The 17,824-nt window shown below is 42.1% G+C and overlaps 1 protein-coding gene across 7 annotated transcripts in view; it reads right to left on the reverse strand.

Annotated features, from left to right (window-relative positions):
• CDC14A (cell division cycle 14A) overlaps positions 1–17,824 on the reverse strand; it is a 137,638-nt gene that overhangs the window by 26,500 nt on the left and 93,314 nt on the right. For all 7 annotated transcript variants that reach the window (XM_005300895.5, XM_065554284.1, XM_024107337.3 and 4 more), the window contains 3 exons: positions 14,786–15,016; positions 10,715–10,853; positions 134–293 (listed from right to left, as the gene is read on the reverse strand). In XM_005300895.5, the coding sequence (XP_005300952.2) occupies positions 134–293; positions 10,715–10,853; positions 14,786–15,016 (530 nt within the window). The remainder of the gene's footprint in view (positions 1–133; positions 294–10,714; positions 10,854–14,785; positions 15,017–17,824) is intronic.

The following is a 17,824-nucleotide window of genomic DNA, read 5'->3' on the forward strand; positions in this document are numbered from 1 at the left end:
TCTTCTTGCATTCATATGTGATTTTTATAACAGGCACTATATTATGGGGAAAAAACATTAAATTGGGTATAGTTCATTATTAAAAGTTATGAGCTCTCCCTGTTGGTGTATGATTCTTCCAGTGAATGCTTACCTCCACACATTGATCCAAATTTTGTACTTTACTAAAACTCCCACTGATTGAAAGGTCATCCAAGCCAGAAAGAATTTTATTCACAGGTCCATCATCAACTGATTGTTGTTTCTGTTTGGATCGGTAGAAGTCTCCTTGGATCCACAATGCTGCTTGCTTCCTGTTTAATATTAAACCAAAACCAATCAGTATCAACCACAAATTTACATGCAGACAAAACTGGTGAGAGAAACATGTCAAACCATCAACCGAGAATATTTTTTCTTTTATATATATAGCCTCATAAATACATCGTATAATAAATGGATACATTTCTTCTTCGGTGGTAAATAAAAAAAAGCCATAGAAAAGATATGAATCCCTGTATGGTTTTGTGCATCAAATATATATTTTCCAGCTGTCCCTTGCTCCAAAATACTTTAGGATTTTGTTTAAAAGAAGCTTATCTGAATCAGAAAAAAACAACATGCTGCAGAACTCAGTCATTTTGGAACAATATGTTAAAGCCACATCCACAATGCATGACAACGGGGTGTTGTGTGTGTGCTATTACTGGCAAGTTTGGGAGGTGTGGATTAATCATAAGTAGCAAAACCATAGCTGAGTTATGCAGGAGATTGGGGGAAGTATAGTACTAAGGTAAAGAGAACCAAGCTGAAGGAATGGGTAGATAATTTTTAGATGTGTGGGAGAAAAAAACAGAAGCATTTATTCACCGTGACACCCATTTATGGGATGGGTGAGCTTGCAAACTGGAGATAGATTAAACTGGAAGTTCTTTAGGACAAAAACTGTTTTTGTTGTGTGTATGCACAAATGCCTAGCAAAGTTTGCAGCCTATACACTCTACTGTGTTTCATATTAGCAGTAATAATGGAGAGTAGAGAGATGAATGAGAGAATTTTCAGTAATACATTTCTGTTAGGAATGTCTCTTCTCATTCATAACAAATGGGTAATGCCTCTCTCCTGTGGAATTTGCAGGTAGTCCAACAAGGCACAAAGACTAAGCCCCAGGGTTCAACTCAGGCTACCAGAAGAGTTTTTCCAAAGCTACAGAAACATTCCAGGATCTGATTATTAGCATTAAGACAACAACTGAAAATGTAATTGCCTGTTAATATAATTTCTAAGTCTCCCTTTAGAGAAAATATTCACTTCGTTACAAATTGTGTTTTAGTCATTTACCAGACTTCCAAGGTGGTTGAATGAAGATGGAAGCTATTATCAAAAAAAAATGATCAGATAAGAAATTTCTCATACTGCTGTACAGGTTCTCCCCTCATTCATAACAAATGGGAATTAGTGAACAATGAATGATTCACAGAAGTGTGGAGGGCAGGTGTGGGGTAGATAAGCAAGAGTAGTATTATAGTAGAATTATTATAGTAGAATAAGCAAAAATTAAACTGTGCCTCCCAATATAAAGCAAAAGCTCTGTAATTTAAGGAACTATTTGGGAACACAATAGCAACTTCCTACCAAAGGATGCCTCCTGCAGAGGAATGGAAACCTTTGACTTTCTTCCTCAGGTAAGGCTCAGACACTTTCTTCCCATAAAAATGCTTGAGATATACCTTTGGAGCTCTAGGAATGCCTATTTGTGCCAAAGAAGTGCTGAGGACTGGAACAAAATCATATGAGAGCTATTTCCCAGGAATTGTGGTAAGAGGAACCTACCTTGGGCAGAAAGATTTCTGGAGCTATAAGAATAATCTTTTTTCCATGACAAAAGGAGTATGGGTTTTTGTGATGGCAACTAGAAAGGCCACCCACAGACTTGTCTAATCTGTTATTGTTTAATCTCAACATCAGTTGGAGACTGCAATATACCTGCATAAAGAATGCTGGTAGGGCTGTTACCTACTTTTCTCTGGTGAGACCAACTATCCTGGGGAAACTCTAGTGTCTCTGATGTGGTAAACTTTGTGATTATTAAATCTGTGTAACAGAAACATCTACAGGCTGGTTCCAGTTGTTCTGGGCACTGTAAAAATATAACAGAGACCATCCCTGCCCCAAAGAAATTGTTTGTCCTCATACCAGAAACTGAATTTGACAAGACCAATGCCTTTTCCTAGTTGAGTTCTGTCTTGAGTCCAAAATGTATCAATGAGGTTAATGGAGAAATGCTGAACTACATTTTTCCTTCAACACCCAGGCTGTTAACTGTGAGTGGACCAGGTCTGGACAAAGAACAGATCCTTGCTTTAAGAGGTCTGGTCTTTTGCTACACATGCAATGGAGGTTCTTTGGCTGCCTAGCAAGTCCAAACAACTGCCTTTTAGGCAAGTGGTGGTCTAGAAGGAGGAGACTTCATCTCTCTATGTTTAAAGACAGCAGATTCTTCTCTGCCTTGGGCATTATTTCCATTACCTCAGAAAAGGTCTGACTTCTGGTTGTTCACTGATTTCGGAAGGGATTCAGGCCCTGTGGGAAAGTTATTCCATAAAACCCACTACAGGGTTTGATGCACTTTCTTCTGAAGCAGCTGCTACTCTGGCTACTGTCAGACAGAACACTGGACTCAATGTACCTCCGTAGTCAATCTTGTATGGGTATTCTTATATTTTTGCTCAGCATGCAATTGATAGAGCTATCAAAATGAAGTAAAACGATGCAGTAGATTGAGATTTTGGACATTTGTATAGCAGAGGGTCAGAGCTGGAGAGAGAGCTGGATGCTTCCCTTTTTCTAAGTCAGGGATCATAACCCCAAGATCATCTAAGCTTCCATGTACGCTCCCCACTTTGTGTGGCTTGTTTCCACAATGAGCATGCAAAGGCTCAGAGTGAAAACTGGGTTGGCTTTCAGCATATTGTCTGTATTTACCTGCCTAAAAGGGGACATTCAGATATGTACTGTTAATGATGCTTATTTTTGTATTGCATACAACAAGTGGTTCCATGCTCTCAAAAGGACTTTTTGGAGGAACATTCTGTGAAGTCCTGCTCAGGGAATGATATCAATGCATAATGCCAGCAATCCTAGCTGCTAGAGATAACTTGCAAGGATGACCACTGTCAGTGACTTCAAAACTCAGGAAAAAAAAAAAAAGAAAGAATAGTCTGCATGCTACAAGGATCTGACCAGAATGTGAACCTGAAAACTATCACACTGAAAGCAAGGATCCTACCCCAGACAACAAACCACTTGCTTGCCACCAAACAGATGTTCCTTACTAAGTACAGGGAATATTTTTGCTCTGAATGGCTACAATTTAGGCTTTGAAATTTTTATGAAGTCTTCCTCACCCTTATAGTTTATGGGATTTTTTGCATGGAAGTCCTCTTTCTGAGGGGTGACATCTTTTCATTAGTGGGGCTACTCTTCTTCCAATGTTAGGCTCCTAAAACTTATGCAATTTCTATTTTTTTGTAATATAACATTTTGGCTAAAACCAAATGTTAAACTAAAAGTCCCCATTTGGATATTACTATGTCCTCAAAGATGGTACATGTGGAAAACCCTGTACCGAATAATGATTGAAGGGGGAAATAGATATTTTATTATAATTAATATTGATGAACTCCTTGCGTGCAAGTGGTTTCCTGTCCTGTGACAGTCATGCAGGGGTTTTTTGGGTCAAATATCTTGATTGTGGGAATAATCTGTTAGAAAGACCAAGGAGCCTGAAAGGACACCTCCTTGCTTCCCCAGGGTGGCCAGCAGATATCTGAGTACTTCAGAAGAAACCTAATACCAATCAAGGCTTTACTCAGAAAAACAGGAGCCAGTTTGAACATGGGAAGGGATTTATCTCTTACGTCCCTGTAATCCTATGATGGTGTAGCTGCATATGGAACATGCCTCTGCTGTAGGTACAGACTACCTAAAGTGCTCCTACTAATCTAATGTGGAGCCAGCTCATGAAGATGGGGAGGGGCAGAGAGACACCTCTTGCTACTCTTCAGATTCTGATTCCCTTTCCCTGTCAAAGTGAGGGTCTACAGGCAGTAAACAAGAAACAGGCACAATTTTTATTCCATTGCTGTCTGAAATCTGAGTCCCTTTCCTTGGGAGAGTCAGGGCTCATGGGCTAAAAGCTAGAAAGCACAATACCTATTATGTTGCAGCCTGAGGTAGGGCTTCACAGGAGTAACAGGCTTTTCTGCATGTCTACATATGCTGCAGGGTGAAGATGGGACAAATACCAAGCATAGTGAAGGAACTTTACAGAGAACAGAAAAGTCCCAGCAAACTCTACATCTGGGTGTAAAGGCAAAGAAGAATGGGTTTAAACCATGATATTTACTCCACTTGCTCATTAACAAAATGAAATGATGCCTTAACAAGGACTACGCTTGCTTTTTTATTTTTGGATCTGAAGCTTCTGGGATTTGCAGGGTTTATTCCTGAGCAGCCTGGGAGGGTTCTCCTCTCCTTGGAAAACCTCATGCTCCTCAATGAGCCTTCCCACAGGAGAGTTGTGGTTTGGGGGTGGTACAAGGAGGGAGAGAGGGGAGGGCATGCCAATCTGATTAAAAGCACCATGCCCTGGCAGAGTGAGGGTCAGTGTCTTGTAGCAGCAGGGCATGGCTCATCCTGAAAAAACGCCTTACAAATATTGCATCTCTTAGACTTGGTTCAATGAGTGCAGGGTTTCTTTGCTACTGTGATGGGGGCAGAGGGAACTTGCTAAGAGGGTGCTGCTGCACTGGAGGAACCAGAGGGATAGAGCATCAATGCTCCAGTGATCCTTCAGCTCAGGAGAGAGAGTGGGAGGAGCTAGAAGCTGAAATGAAGTTGCTACTGCATGAAAATGAATAAAAGTTGAAGTTATGAAACAAAACTGAACTGCCAACTTGTTCTGCTGCCAGAGACAGAATTTTGGTGGCCTGAGTCGCATGGTGGGGCTTAGTTACTGGAACTTCCAGCAACAACACTGAATTGATTCTAAACTGTACAGGTCAGAGGGATTACCCGTTAGTGATGAATGAGGACAGAAGCTGTGCAGCAGAAATTTACTTTATCTTTTTCTTTACAAGATCTGGAAATCTATTATAAAGCATGGTTGTAAGTGGAAGGACTGTTCTGATAGCTAAGGAAGAAAATCATGCTTCAAAAAGTTCCGCCTCTGTTCTCTTCCCAGGTCTTTATAAATAAAATGAAAAATGAAAAAAAAGCAACCAGTCTCACTACCCACAAGGGTCGTCTCTTAGCCCTGGTCTCTAGGGCTTCAAAGTCCTTACAGTCCTTCTTCAAAGCCTTCCCCAGCCAGCTCCTGCTCCCTGTAGGTGTCCCCTGTCTCAAGTCTTCTGCCTGGCAGGTGTAGAGAGCCACCTTCCAGTTCCTTTCCAGCCCCAGGTCTCTGCTTACAGGGCCCAAGGACTGCAACAAGCTTATTGGGATGCAAGCATGTGCCCTGTTACAGTGATATTCTTTACTCTCTTCATTCAAAGTTTGTTACATATAAAGAGAGGTTGGAACACACTGTTTTTAGTGCTGTCCACGAACTCTAAATTTTGAAAGCAAACTTACATATCCTAATAAAAGTGGTGGTATAGATGATTTGAAAGATCACTCCTCTCACCAATATAGTACACTGTGGCACAGAGTGTGGTAAACAGTTTTCACAAAATTACTATTGAGTTGATTTTATTGACACTTTGCTGCTCTGAAAAGCAGTGGCAAACAGAAGCAATGCTTTTCCTCCTACGTACTCCATTTTCCTCAAAGAAATTAAACAGCTTTTTATTTTAAACATGAAAACCATTACCTAAATCCCAAAGATGAGTGACCATCACAAAAGCATATGCAGAAGTGAACTGGAAACCTTTCATTCCTCATAAAACATATATTCCTTCGTATAAGCTTAAAAGATTAATATAGCGTAGCAATAAAGTCAGTGGTAAAGATAAGCCTATATCAATACAATTTAAAATAATTTCAAATGATTTTATATGATTGTGGCAGAAAAGAATGAAAGCTTGGTTGACTGGTTTAGCATGAGGAATTTGTACCCTCCTGTTAGATGTACTGAATACATGCTTTATTACCCCACACAGCAAATATTTGCATGTTTGCCAGCATGTGTGAACTAATTACCTGAGGTGATCTCTCCCTTTTGGCTCCAAATAATCATAAATGTGGGAGCATAACACATACATCTCTCTATGAATAAATCTTTTTAGCTCCAATTTAGTTTTTAACATTTTTTAAAGGGAACAATAATCTATTTCTTGAATCTTCTCTATTAGCCTTCTTTTCCCATCAGAAGTATAAGATAATATAGCTCCTGTTAGAGGGGGAAAAAAGTGTGACAGCTACAGCAATAAACCAAAAAGAGATTGGATTATCTGCATGCATTGCCTCAGAGAAAAGCTCCCACTGGGAGGTCAGATAATCAGTAAATACAGCAGGATTAGATAGTTGAAAAAGTGTTCCTACACAGAGCGAGGAAAGTCAATATCCAATATATTTAAAGAATGATCTGAGATTACACAGCTGCTGATGTCAGCCAAGTTAACTCAGAAGAACATGATGGGAATTTTTAAAACAAAAACAGTCAATATAGGAGATAGCGCTGTAGTGTAAATGCACTCTTTTGGTCAAAGAGGAATACTGCCATCGCTCCAATAACAAGTAGGCTGTTGCTCCCTTTGAGGTGGAGGGAGTGAGGGGAGCACTTTTGGCCCTAACTAAATCAAGGGATGAGTGAGATGTACAGAGTGGAGGAGGGAGAGGGAGTGGCTGGTGCATGACAGGAAGCAGTGAATTCAGCGCTTTCACTAATTTCTCCAGACAACCCTCTATCCTATTGCCAGGAGAAAGCTGACAGTTGGGGGCATCAGCCTAGATTGGCACCTCCACAGGACTCATTGACTATGTGTGTTAAATTATTATATATAAAATTATTTTTATATAACGGTATTATAAATCAGACACTAAATATATGGGTTTGTGACCCAAATCCAGGCATTGGTACCAAACTTAAGATAAAGATAATAAAGTAACATATTTCTTTTTCTCAGGTCAAAATCTCAATCTGCCACAGCTCTAGGCATTATTTGAACCTGAATACATCAAAGATGCTTTGGGCATTGCTAAGCAACACTACACTCAAGCATTTTTTAAGCACTTTGGCCATCGCTGTTCTATTATTCTTTAGAAGCTTCTGAAACAAGACATGTATGTGCTTTAAGGTTTCATATTTCCATTTTATAATCAATCTTGATGAAGTTAATTATTTCTCAAACAATACACTTACAATACTCCAGGACAATACATTTCTCAAACAATACTAAAGGTATGAATCCTCAATTCACAGTTTTGGCGCAGGTTTCTCTTGTGTGACCTTGGACTAGTCATTTTTAAATCTCTGTGCATAGGCGCCAACTCCGTGGGTGCTCCGGGGCTGGAGCACCCACAGAAAATTAATAGTGGGTGGGTTCCTCCCCGTATCCCCCCCACAGTGTCTCCCGCCAATCAGCTTCTCCCCCTCACCCCACGCCTCCGGCCTACCCCAATCAACTGTTTGGCGGTGGCGTGTGCGGGAGGCAGGAAGAGGTAGGGGAGGAAGAGGGGCTGGCTAATGCATGCCCCAAATGCCAGGGAGTGGAAGGGATGGGGGTCCAGGAGCAGATGGGGCAGGACCAACCAGCCCCTTCTGGCCGCTGGGATGCTGCTTTGCAGTGTAGCGGGCTGGCGCTGGCAGCTGTCTGAGAGAGTCTGCTCAGCCTGGCTGGGAAGGCAGCTTTTGCTCCCTGCCTGGGCTCGGGCGCCAGGAACCGGGGGCAAGTGAGATTGTACGGGGAGATTTTGGCAAACCAGTAAAGTGCCTGAAACCACTATGGCTTATTGTTAAAAGCAGCCTATTCAGCAGTCTCAGGGCTTGGTTACACTTGCAGCTGTAGAGCGCTTTGGGTTAAACTAGCCTTCGTAGAGCGCATTAGGGAAAGCGCTCCAGTCTGTCCACTCTGACAGCTGCAAGTGCACTGGCGTGGCCACATTTGCGGCATTTGCAGCGGCATTGGGAGTGGTGCATTATGGGCAGCTATCCCAGCGTTCAAGTGGCTGCAACATGCTTTTCAAATGAAGGGGGTGGGGTGGAGTGTGTTGTTTGTATGTGGGGGGAGAGAGAGAGAGTGGGTTTTTGGAGTGCTGAGAGTGTGTTAGCACGCTATCTTGTAAGTTCACATCCCCCTAGTCCCCCTGCCTCTCACTCACTCAGTAAACATTTGCTTTGCCCTGTTGCAAATAAGCAGCCGCTGTCTGAAACGGAGCTCTGAAAAGGCACTTCTGCATTCCTCAGCCGATTTCACAACAAAGAGAAGAGAGGTCACTTGACTTAAGGGGATTATGGGATGTTTCCAGAGGTCAATCAGTGCGCTGTAACGTAACTCCTCATTCACACTGGCCCTGTGGCGTCTCAGCCAATACGCAACAGCTGTTATCCCTCTCGTGGAAGTGGAGTACCAGGAGCGCTCTATGTGCCTTGCCACTGTGGACGGGGAGTAAGGTAGAGCGCTCTGGGAGGCTTTATTGCGGTATAAGGTGCCAGTGTAGCCAAGCCCTCAGCTTGACCAAGGCAGGAGGGGAGGGGGTTTGGGTGCCACAGAAAGGGCAGCTTGACCCCACATCCTTCCTGATAAGAATTGTATTGAAGTTGCTGATATATGCATTTTAAAAGAGCAGGATGTTCCCCAGGAATGTCTATTAGGGTCTCAAGGCTGCAAACTCTGGAAAAACCCACACCTGGTTAATCAATAACCAGAAGGAACCTCTTGCTTGACCATTGAAACTGCTTACTTAACAAGTTTTCTTTAAGGGGCATGTCATTCTATTACTAACGTATAAATAAGGGGAAAAAGGTTGAGATAGTTGGACTCTTTTTGGACTCTCCCTCTGGATACATCTTGCGATCCCCACCGGCAGACGGAAGATTTGACCACTAGAAGCCTGCCGCTGTGTCACTCGAGAGCCACACTCAGCACTGGTAATTATCAAGGGTTGGGGGTGTTTTACTAATCTGTTGCGGACGTGTGTAAGTGCTTGAGACTAAGTAAAGTTTAGCCTTAAGTGAAAGCACTCTTGTGTTGTTCTGTTTGTGCCAGCCATCTATCGGTCAGATGGCCGTGTCTCCCCTGATTTATTTCCTGACACCACCTCCCACAGAGTAAAAGTTACCAAGAGCTTTGGGTTGAAAGAACCCTGGGTAACACCCTCCCTCTGACACGTTTCCAGCTCGCTCAGCCGTGGTCCCCAGCAGCCGCTGGGCTGCAGAGCAGCAACCGGGAGGGGCCGGCCTTAGAAGCATTCCCTCCCACTCCCTGCCTGAGCTCCCTCCTGCCAGGAATGTGCTGGGGGGCAGAGGGGAACAGGTGCAGTGGGAGGACAGAGCGCCCCCCCTCCCCCTCCACAGGGGCTGCCGCTGGGGTCGACATGTGCCTGGTCACAGGACCTCCCCCCAGTATGGGAGGGACCAGTTGTCTATAGGGCACCCTCGGGAGAGGGGGCGGAACAGGGGCGGAGCGGGGCCTTGGGAGAAGGGGCAGGGCCTGGGCTGGAGCTGGGGGTCGAGCACCCCCGGGAAATCAGGAAGTCAGCGCCTATGTCTCTGTGCCTCAGCTTCCCATTTTGGAAATGGAATACTACTACCTTCCTAAATCTGTCTAGTCTATTTAGATTGTAAGCACTATCGATCAGGGATGGTCTCTTACTACATATTTATACAATACCTAGCAAGACACTACATCCCGTTAGATTTTTTCCCATAATGACGCACATTTACAGTTGTCATCTTAAAATGCATTTTGTATTGGATAGGACGTTAAGCTGGGGGTGGGGAGTAAACGGGCAGAAGAGTCTGTGCTCACCAGACCTCACTCCCCTTCAGAGCCTGGAAAGGAACCGAAGATTCCCGAGTCGTATGTACCATGCCTCTGCTGTCAGCAAATATCTGTGAAATCCAATGACAAAATGTCCTATTCCCACCTCCAATGCTAGCTTACACAGAGGGTGACAACCTACTACTGCTATCAGTGACTTCATTAGTTCAAGTGGCAGAGGGCTGTGAGGTCGATCTAAAGATTCCAATCCTGCTGAGGACCCATGAATGTGTCAATATAATGCCATGTTATAGAATTTGTTTGCTTTTTTAAAAAGCCTAGGATATTACATGCATAGTCATTAAAAGAACATTCAGAGTCCAAAGTCAAGCACTCAAAAATCAGGAAATGCCATAATTAAGGATGCTTGTGCATATGCAATAAGATACCATCTTTAAATACATTATCACATACTTTTTCCCCACATTCATCCTCCTTGGATAATCACAGGCTTAGCCTCCAACACTGACACCCCTTTCAACTGCTGGACCCGCACCCTCCCAAAATAATCAAACCCAGAATCCAGGAGAGTTTTAACTCCAATAAGGGAAAAGTGCCAGAGATTCCATAGAGATGTCACAATTGCTACTTATTTTATGTGGAAGATATTCAAACACTAAGGTGATGATGGGTGGCAACACAAAACCCTATGAGATTAGATAAATAAGATTTGGTAGATACTACAAATGGGTAAAAACAGAGATGGTTAGAAGCGGTAGACTCCCTACAGTAACAAAAGATGCTATACTCACTCTTCCAAAAAGTGCTGCTGGGGTCCTATAATAGAGCCTGGCCGACATATTCTAATCCAAGCAATGACTTCACCATGTGTGAACCTATAGTGTTTCATTATGTAACAGGCTATCAATGTTCCTGTTCTCCCCAGACCAGCTACAAAAGACAAAAGTACAAAAATAAATATTCATATACAAATACACATGTACAACACTTACGTATTTTGAAACCAAAGTGTTTCCCCCCAGACCACATCTCTATATTGCAATTTCATCCATGCCTCTGATGTTTGATTTGTGATTTTTGCTTAATTTCTTATTGTATTTGCTATGTTTTAGAAATAAAGCTGGCCAGACACCTAAACAAGTATCAAATTGTTGGAAGTTTGTTTTAGTAGAGGTGTTTAAGAAAACATGGAAGAAAGGTGGAATTGTGGATTTCATTGTAATTTGCATCATTTCACCACTAAAACCCTTTAGATTGTAACTATTTTTTTCTGAAATTTATTTTGATAAAGAAGTTTTAAAGCAAGTTTTTAAGTTTTATAACTGATTATAAAATACAAAAATGTATCTAACATCCTATAATAAATGTTAAAAAAGCAAAATGTGTTTCCTGATAAAGTAGAAGGAAAGTTTTAAGACTGACCACTTTACAAGCTATGGTCCAAATCCTGCAAACACTAAAGCATGGGTGTGAAAAGATATCCACATTTAAATGCTGGCAGGATTGGGACCCAAATTAACTTTCTGGAATCACTATATCATGTTATTAAATGAACACTCATTCAATTTAAATTTTTTTTAAATTCTTTTTGCAGGCTGGCAAAACTATAAAAAAATAAATAAATACTAGTTAGTGTTTCAATAGCTGTTTTCATCTAAACAGATTAAAGCGATGTACAAGGTGTTCTGCACAAGCGAAATGAAGAAACAGAATCTAAGGGACATGTCCAGGTTAACAGCAAGTTAGCAACAGAATAGGGATTTGCCCAATTCCAGTCCTGTGATCTATCCACTAGACCACACTGTCTCCCCAATAAAATATTTACAGCTTACAGTATGGTTAATTACTTGTAGATGTCCATTAGCTCCCTAACTATGGTCTGCACTAACAGTAACTGTTGAGATGCAAACATTTTTACATTCAATATAGAATAACAACCACTCTACATTTAATCAAGGAATATTAATCTTGTTGTCTGACTTCTTAGAATGCTAAAAGAATTTAAGAAATGGGATGAATGGGGTCACAAGAACAAATAATGAGCAGATTCTATTTATTACAGCACTAGCTCTGTAGAATGATTTGAAGGAGAAGACAATAGTGTTACATTAGAGACAGACATGCAGTTTGTGTCGGGAAGGCAGTTTATAAATAGACTACTCAAACTGTAACAACTCAGACATATTTGTCTGAAGAAGAAAACAGTCTCTGATCTATACAAATATTTTTTATTAAATCACATTTGTTACTGAAGGTTTTAGCAGAAAGGCTATGTGAAAAAACTAAAGCTATGGAAACATCTGGAATAGCAAACTTTCAGCTTAAATAATTTTAACAACAGCTCCAGTAACAGGGGTGAAAGTAAGTCCAGTGACTTACCGGTACGCTGGGGCCAGCTCTGGCCCCCGGAAGGGGCGTGGCCTAGGGCGGAAGGGGCGTGGCTGAGGGAGTCAGAGCCAGCCCCAGCCCCAGCCCACCCTGTAAGGTAAGTGTCGTCCCCCCCCCCCCCCCCCGTAGCAGTAGCAGCCAGGGGCTCCAGTGGCTATTTAAAGGACCGGGGTGGCAGAGGCAGCTGGACCCCGGGTCCTTTAAATAGCCCCTGGAGCCCCCCTGGGCTCCGGGGGCTATTTAAAGGGCCTGGGGCTCCCCTGCTTCTACCGCTCCGGCCCTGTAAATAGCCGCGGGAACCCTGGGGAAGAGGTGGGGCTCCCGCGGCTATTTAAAGGACCAGGGCGGCAGAGACAGCTGGAGTCCCGGGCCCTTTAAATAGCCCCTGGAGCCCCCCACTATCCCAGGGCTCTGGGGGCTATTTAAAGGGACCGGGGCTCCCCTGCTTCTACCACCGTGGCCCTTTAAATAGCTGCCGGAGCCCCACCGCCACTACTCCAGGGCTCCGGCGGCTATTTAAAGGGCTGGGGCGGTAGAAGCAGGGGAGCTCCGGATTTTTAAATAGCCCCCAGAGCCCTGCAGCCCTACCCCAGGGCTCCAGCAGTGGGGCTCTGGGGGCAATTTAAAGGGCCAGCTCCCCTGCTGGGAGCCCCAGGCCCTTTAAATTGCCACCCTGGGGAAGCCGGGTGGCACCGGTACAGCAAACCAGCTCTTGCCGGTATGCCATACCGGGGCGTACCGGCTTACTTTCACCTCTGTCCGGTAACAAGTGATATCTAACATGGAAGCTGTAGAAACATCCCTGGCAAAACAAGAGAGCAATACAGCTACCATGCAGTATGTTAAGTATGAATGAACACTGAATTTGTGTCTCATAGATTTAGTAGAGCCCAAGGAAGGAACAAAGGCCAAGTAGTTGATCTTCAGATAGTACGGTACTGAACTAACGGACGACTAGTTCAACAATATAAATGTACAACACTGAATTCAGAGCATTTAGAGTCATATACTTGTAACACAACTGTTAAGTGTATCATGTCCCTCTAGTAGTTAATTCACATAAAGGATAACAATCTACTATTATTATCAACAATTTAAATTACGACTTTAGTTTAAGCCATACAGCTCTGTGTTATTGTTGTCAAAAGTCTGCTGACAACTTCTGGTAGGGGATTGTTGCACACCTGAACTTAGTTTTTTCTAAATATTTTGTAGGAAAATTTAGTGCTCATCGAAATGACAAATGAATACTACTGTTTTGAGTCAGGCATAGTACAAAGAAATATTTTGCTAACCTCTCTATAACTCTGTTAATGCACTTCATTCTTGATCTTCAATGCCCCTGCTAGTCCTTCCTGTATAATCTTTAAAAAAAAAAACCTACCAACTGTGCTTGATGCATCAAGATATAAACTTTGTGACACCAGTATCACAAATGGGAGTTAATTTGCAACGATTTATTTTCATATGTGATGAGAGATCATGTTCTAGTGAACTAATCCAGTGATTCTCAAACTAGGGCCACCGCTTGTTCAGGGAAAGCCCCCGGCGGGCCGGGCCGGTTTATTTACCTGCCGCGTCCGCAGGTTTGGCCAATTGTGGTTCCCACTGGCCGCGGTTCGCCGTTCCAGGCCAATGGGGACTGCAGGAAGGGCGGTCAGCACGTCCCTTGGCCCACGCCACTTCCTGCAGCCCCCATTGGCCTAGAGCGGTGAACTGTGTCCAGTGGGAGCCGCGATTGGCAGAACCTGCGGACGCAGCAGGTAAACAAACCAGCCCGGCCCGCCAGGGGCTTTCCCTGAACAAGCGGCAGCCTAGTTTGAGAACCACTGAACTAATCCACTGTGCAACCAGTCCAGCTCTCCTCTGTCTAAAATTTTAATTGGGTACATAATCCATATTTGATTACTAAACAAAAAAAAAAGATACATTAAGTCCCTCAATGCTATAGCTAACCTAAAGTGTCATGCCAGGTAGAGTATAAAGATTTTATTACGTGCTACCCAGTATTAAGTTATGGCGCAATGTACTTTATGTTTTACTCTTCCTCAGGCTACAACAGTAACGTCAAAATTGTATTTTACAATAAAAAAAAAAGTTATGTTCTTTAGACAAAATTTGCAGCAGCAATTCAGAAGCATGAAGAGGACTGTGTGCCTCTTAACATCTATTAGCCCACTTTCCATAAACGCTAAAGAGAGATCTTCAGCAAAATAAACAAAACAAAACAAAAACAAACAGCAGCATCATTATATGGAATAAAAAAAGAAACCCTGAATAGCACTGAGTGGCAAATAATGTAATGTATAGTTCTCATGCTGGAGTAGAAGAATTTAATGTGAACTCTTTGAAGAATGAAGATAACCTGCACAGGATCAAAAACTCTTAAGCAAAATTATTTTCAGAACTGGCAAATGCATTTTCTTATTTTGAACTACAAACTCACAAGTGCACTGTATTAGGTTTTTACATACCTTTACAGTGTACAGCTATAGCACCTTCAGCATTCTCGCAGATGTTCAAGAACCGTCGCACTATGTTGTCACTTGGTGTGCTTCCATCTATGAAGAACAGGTCATAATGCTCAAAGCCAGCATCTGTAAAACGTTTTGCCTCATAGATCTTTTTGTTTAGTCTTATGATTGATGTGACATTATGCTTCCTGAAATAGGGAAAGTAGGCTTCAGGTGCGTGAAGAGGATAACCTAAAAGAAGCAAAAAATGATTACACATTAGTAAATCACTGAAAACTACTTGACACACACACAAATCCAGACCTCCATTAAAAAAAACCTAAACAATTTTTGAATGAAAAACTTTTTACTAATGCTGTAAACAATCACATTTGACATTTTTAATAAAGGTAAATATATCTATATGAAAAAATATGCTAAGATGTGTTAAAAATTAACAAAAAGCTTTAGCCTGAGGTTTATAAAACTATTATTCTTACAAATAAAGGTATCAGAAGACATTAAAGCATAATGTCTCTTAGGTACTGTACAATGTCCTGTGTGTTATAAGTTAGGTTTACAATTAATACATTAGAAACCCCCTCACACTCTAAAGCTATTCTTATAATGAAGGATTGTCTGGTTTAAAGTGAGGAATGTGTGTGAATGTAGGATTCCATAATGGTGTAGATGTGTATTTGTTGTGGAGCCAAAGGCCAAGAGCCTTAGAACAAGTGGACGCCTTCTGCAACCAAGAAACTACAGTACAATATGTAAAGAATATGCTAGTAATGCTACTATTATGCTAGCACATTAAGTTTATCACAAGACGCGTTAATTTTAAATTGGTATTCTGCTTCTTTTTTATTTTTCATCTTTATTTCTGTGGGTAGTACACCTAGCCAAACTGATCTTACCATTGTTTATTGTTGGTTAAGAGAGGGTAACTCATGTAGAGAAAATAGCAGCTTTTGTTAAGAAAAGGCCAGATCTTTTTTTTCTTGATTTGGGTTATTTACCTGAATTTCTTCCAAGCAATAAGTTTGGCTGTGCCAAGCGGCGATTGGAGAAATTCTGACTAATCCTATGAAAAATTGCATTCATGACAATATGGGCATGTAGAGGGAGGGGGATGGAGAAAATAAACTTATAAAAACATGTAAAACTAAATACTCCTAGCAACTAAGTGAAATCCTGGTCCCATTGGAGTCAAAGCCAAAACTCCCATTGACTTCAAAAGGGACAAGATTTCACCATTTATGTAATAAGTCACCATCGCCTTACTGCTAATTTTATAGCAGTAAAATACCTTAATATAAATGTTAGGATTGTTAAGAAATACAGTTAATTAAGTTTAAATCCTGCAAATAAAAATGTATGTTACAGGAAGGGCTTTGGAGCTGTGCTCCGGCTCCGCTCCAGCTCCAGGCAAAAGCTTTCAGCTCCACTGCTCCGGAGCTGCTCTGCGCTCCAGCTCTGGGCTCCGCACCAAAGCCCTGGTTACAGGAAGCTTTTTCTTTGAACTCGAGAGCTGGAGTCTCCATTCTGAAGTGAGTTTTGCACAGAGAAGTTGAAGATGACCTCCAGGCTTCTTTAACCCCAAGAGAAAAAAAAATGGATCAGAAGCCAGGATTAGATGGGGCCATGATTATTGCTCCAAGAGAAAGGCGATCCCCTACACAAACTAGAAGCTTGTCTTTTCATGTTGTCTTCAGAGAGGCTCTTGCAAGCCTGAGAAGGCCCTGTCTGAGAATCTTTTGAGTCCATAAGTCAGAAGTGGTATTGGCTCAGCTTGAGAAAAAAAATTTCAGCTTTCCTCCAGAGGAAGGTGGGCCTGGGTCAGCAAAGTTTCATTGTCTTGAGAAGACTACACCTCTGGAGCAAACCCTCTGGTGCTGGAAAATAAAAGTTCACCATGCCAGGAAATTCAATTGACAAAAAGATTGGTGGTTTTGAGAGGGATGGAAGTCATGGTTTCAGGAAAGTGTCCTGATGTTCCCTCAAGGAGTTCACAGGGATCGATAGAGGGATGTTTTATTGAGGTCAGAGGATTCCTTAAGGGCTTTTTGTAGGAACTAAAGAGTTTTGCTATATAAAAGAGTGACTGAACCAGGATGCCCGTATCTAGTGTCCAAAGGCATATACTTCTTTGACCTACTGTGTTGCAGAGAAGAGATCCAACAAGAAACTGGCAATGTCACAAGAGGTGTCATTGAAGAGGACAGGTATTGTCATCTTGACAAAATCCAGCTTTTTTAGTCTCCTTTATTTCTATGGGGCCTCTTTTTCTGGAGTGAAATAAGCAGTGGATGATGGACAGAGCCATTCATGCAGATACTGTGCATTCTATAACCATATGTAAAGCAATAGAAGACGATTAAAACCACTTTTATGGGAATGTTTGATTTTCCGCAGCCCATAAAATCTTCTGGAGGACCCACCTCATCAGCTGGAATCAGAATTTATTTTCATCAGATCAGGTCCTATTAAGATTAAGAAAGGATGAACCAATCTTTGGAACAGAAAAGAATCTGGTGCCCTTATCCAATTATACTTGGTATGTCAGAGAGAACTTATTAATGGACCACCTGAATCAACAATCTTCAAGAGATTCTAGAATGAGGAAAACTGATCTGCTTTTCCTAAATCTCATTTTGAGAGGGTCCTGGAGAGATTGGGTTACTGGTTGGCTATCTGACAGGCAAATGGCTCAAATGAAGCATTCCTCCACGTCTTCATTAGCGAATAAACAACTCAGATCATCTGCATTAAAATGTTCAGAGTGGGAGGAAAGTTTCCCTCCACCGTCTGAGGCCTGAGAAAAATGTTATGCCAAGGGGTATCCTTAAAAGAAGAGACAGGTCTGCTGTTTTATGTTTGCTTATTTTAGAAAAGTGCAAATTGCCTTAGAATTGCAAACCCAGAAAAGGAGAAGAAAAGAGACCTGTCCTCCATGCTTAGAGTGTTGCTTTGGCAGTGGAGTGGGAAATGAGCTGATCCTCCTCAAATTCAAACAAGCAATTTAAAGTACCTGACTATCTGCAGCTTGAGGATTGGAGG

Source organism: Chrysemys picta, chromosome 8 (genome assembly GCF_011386835.1).
Source record: "Chrysemys picta bellii isolate R12L10 chromosome 8, ASM1138683v2, whole genome shotgun sequence".
In the NCBI taxonomy this organism is placed as follows: domain Eukaryota; kingdom Metazoa; phylum Chordata; order Testudines; family Emydidae; genus Chrysemys; species Chrysemys picta.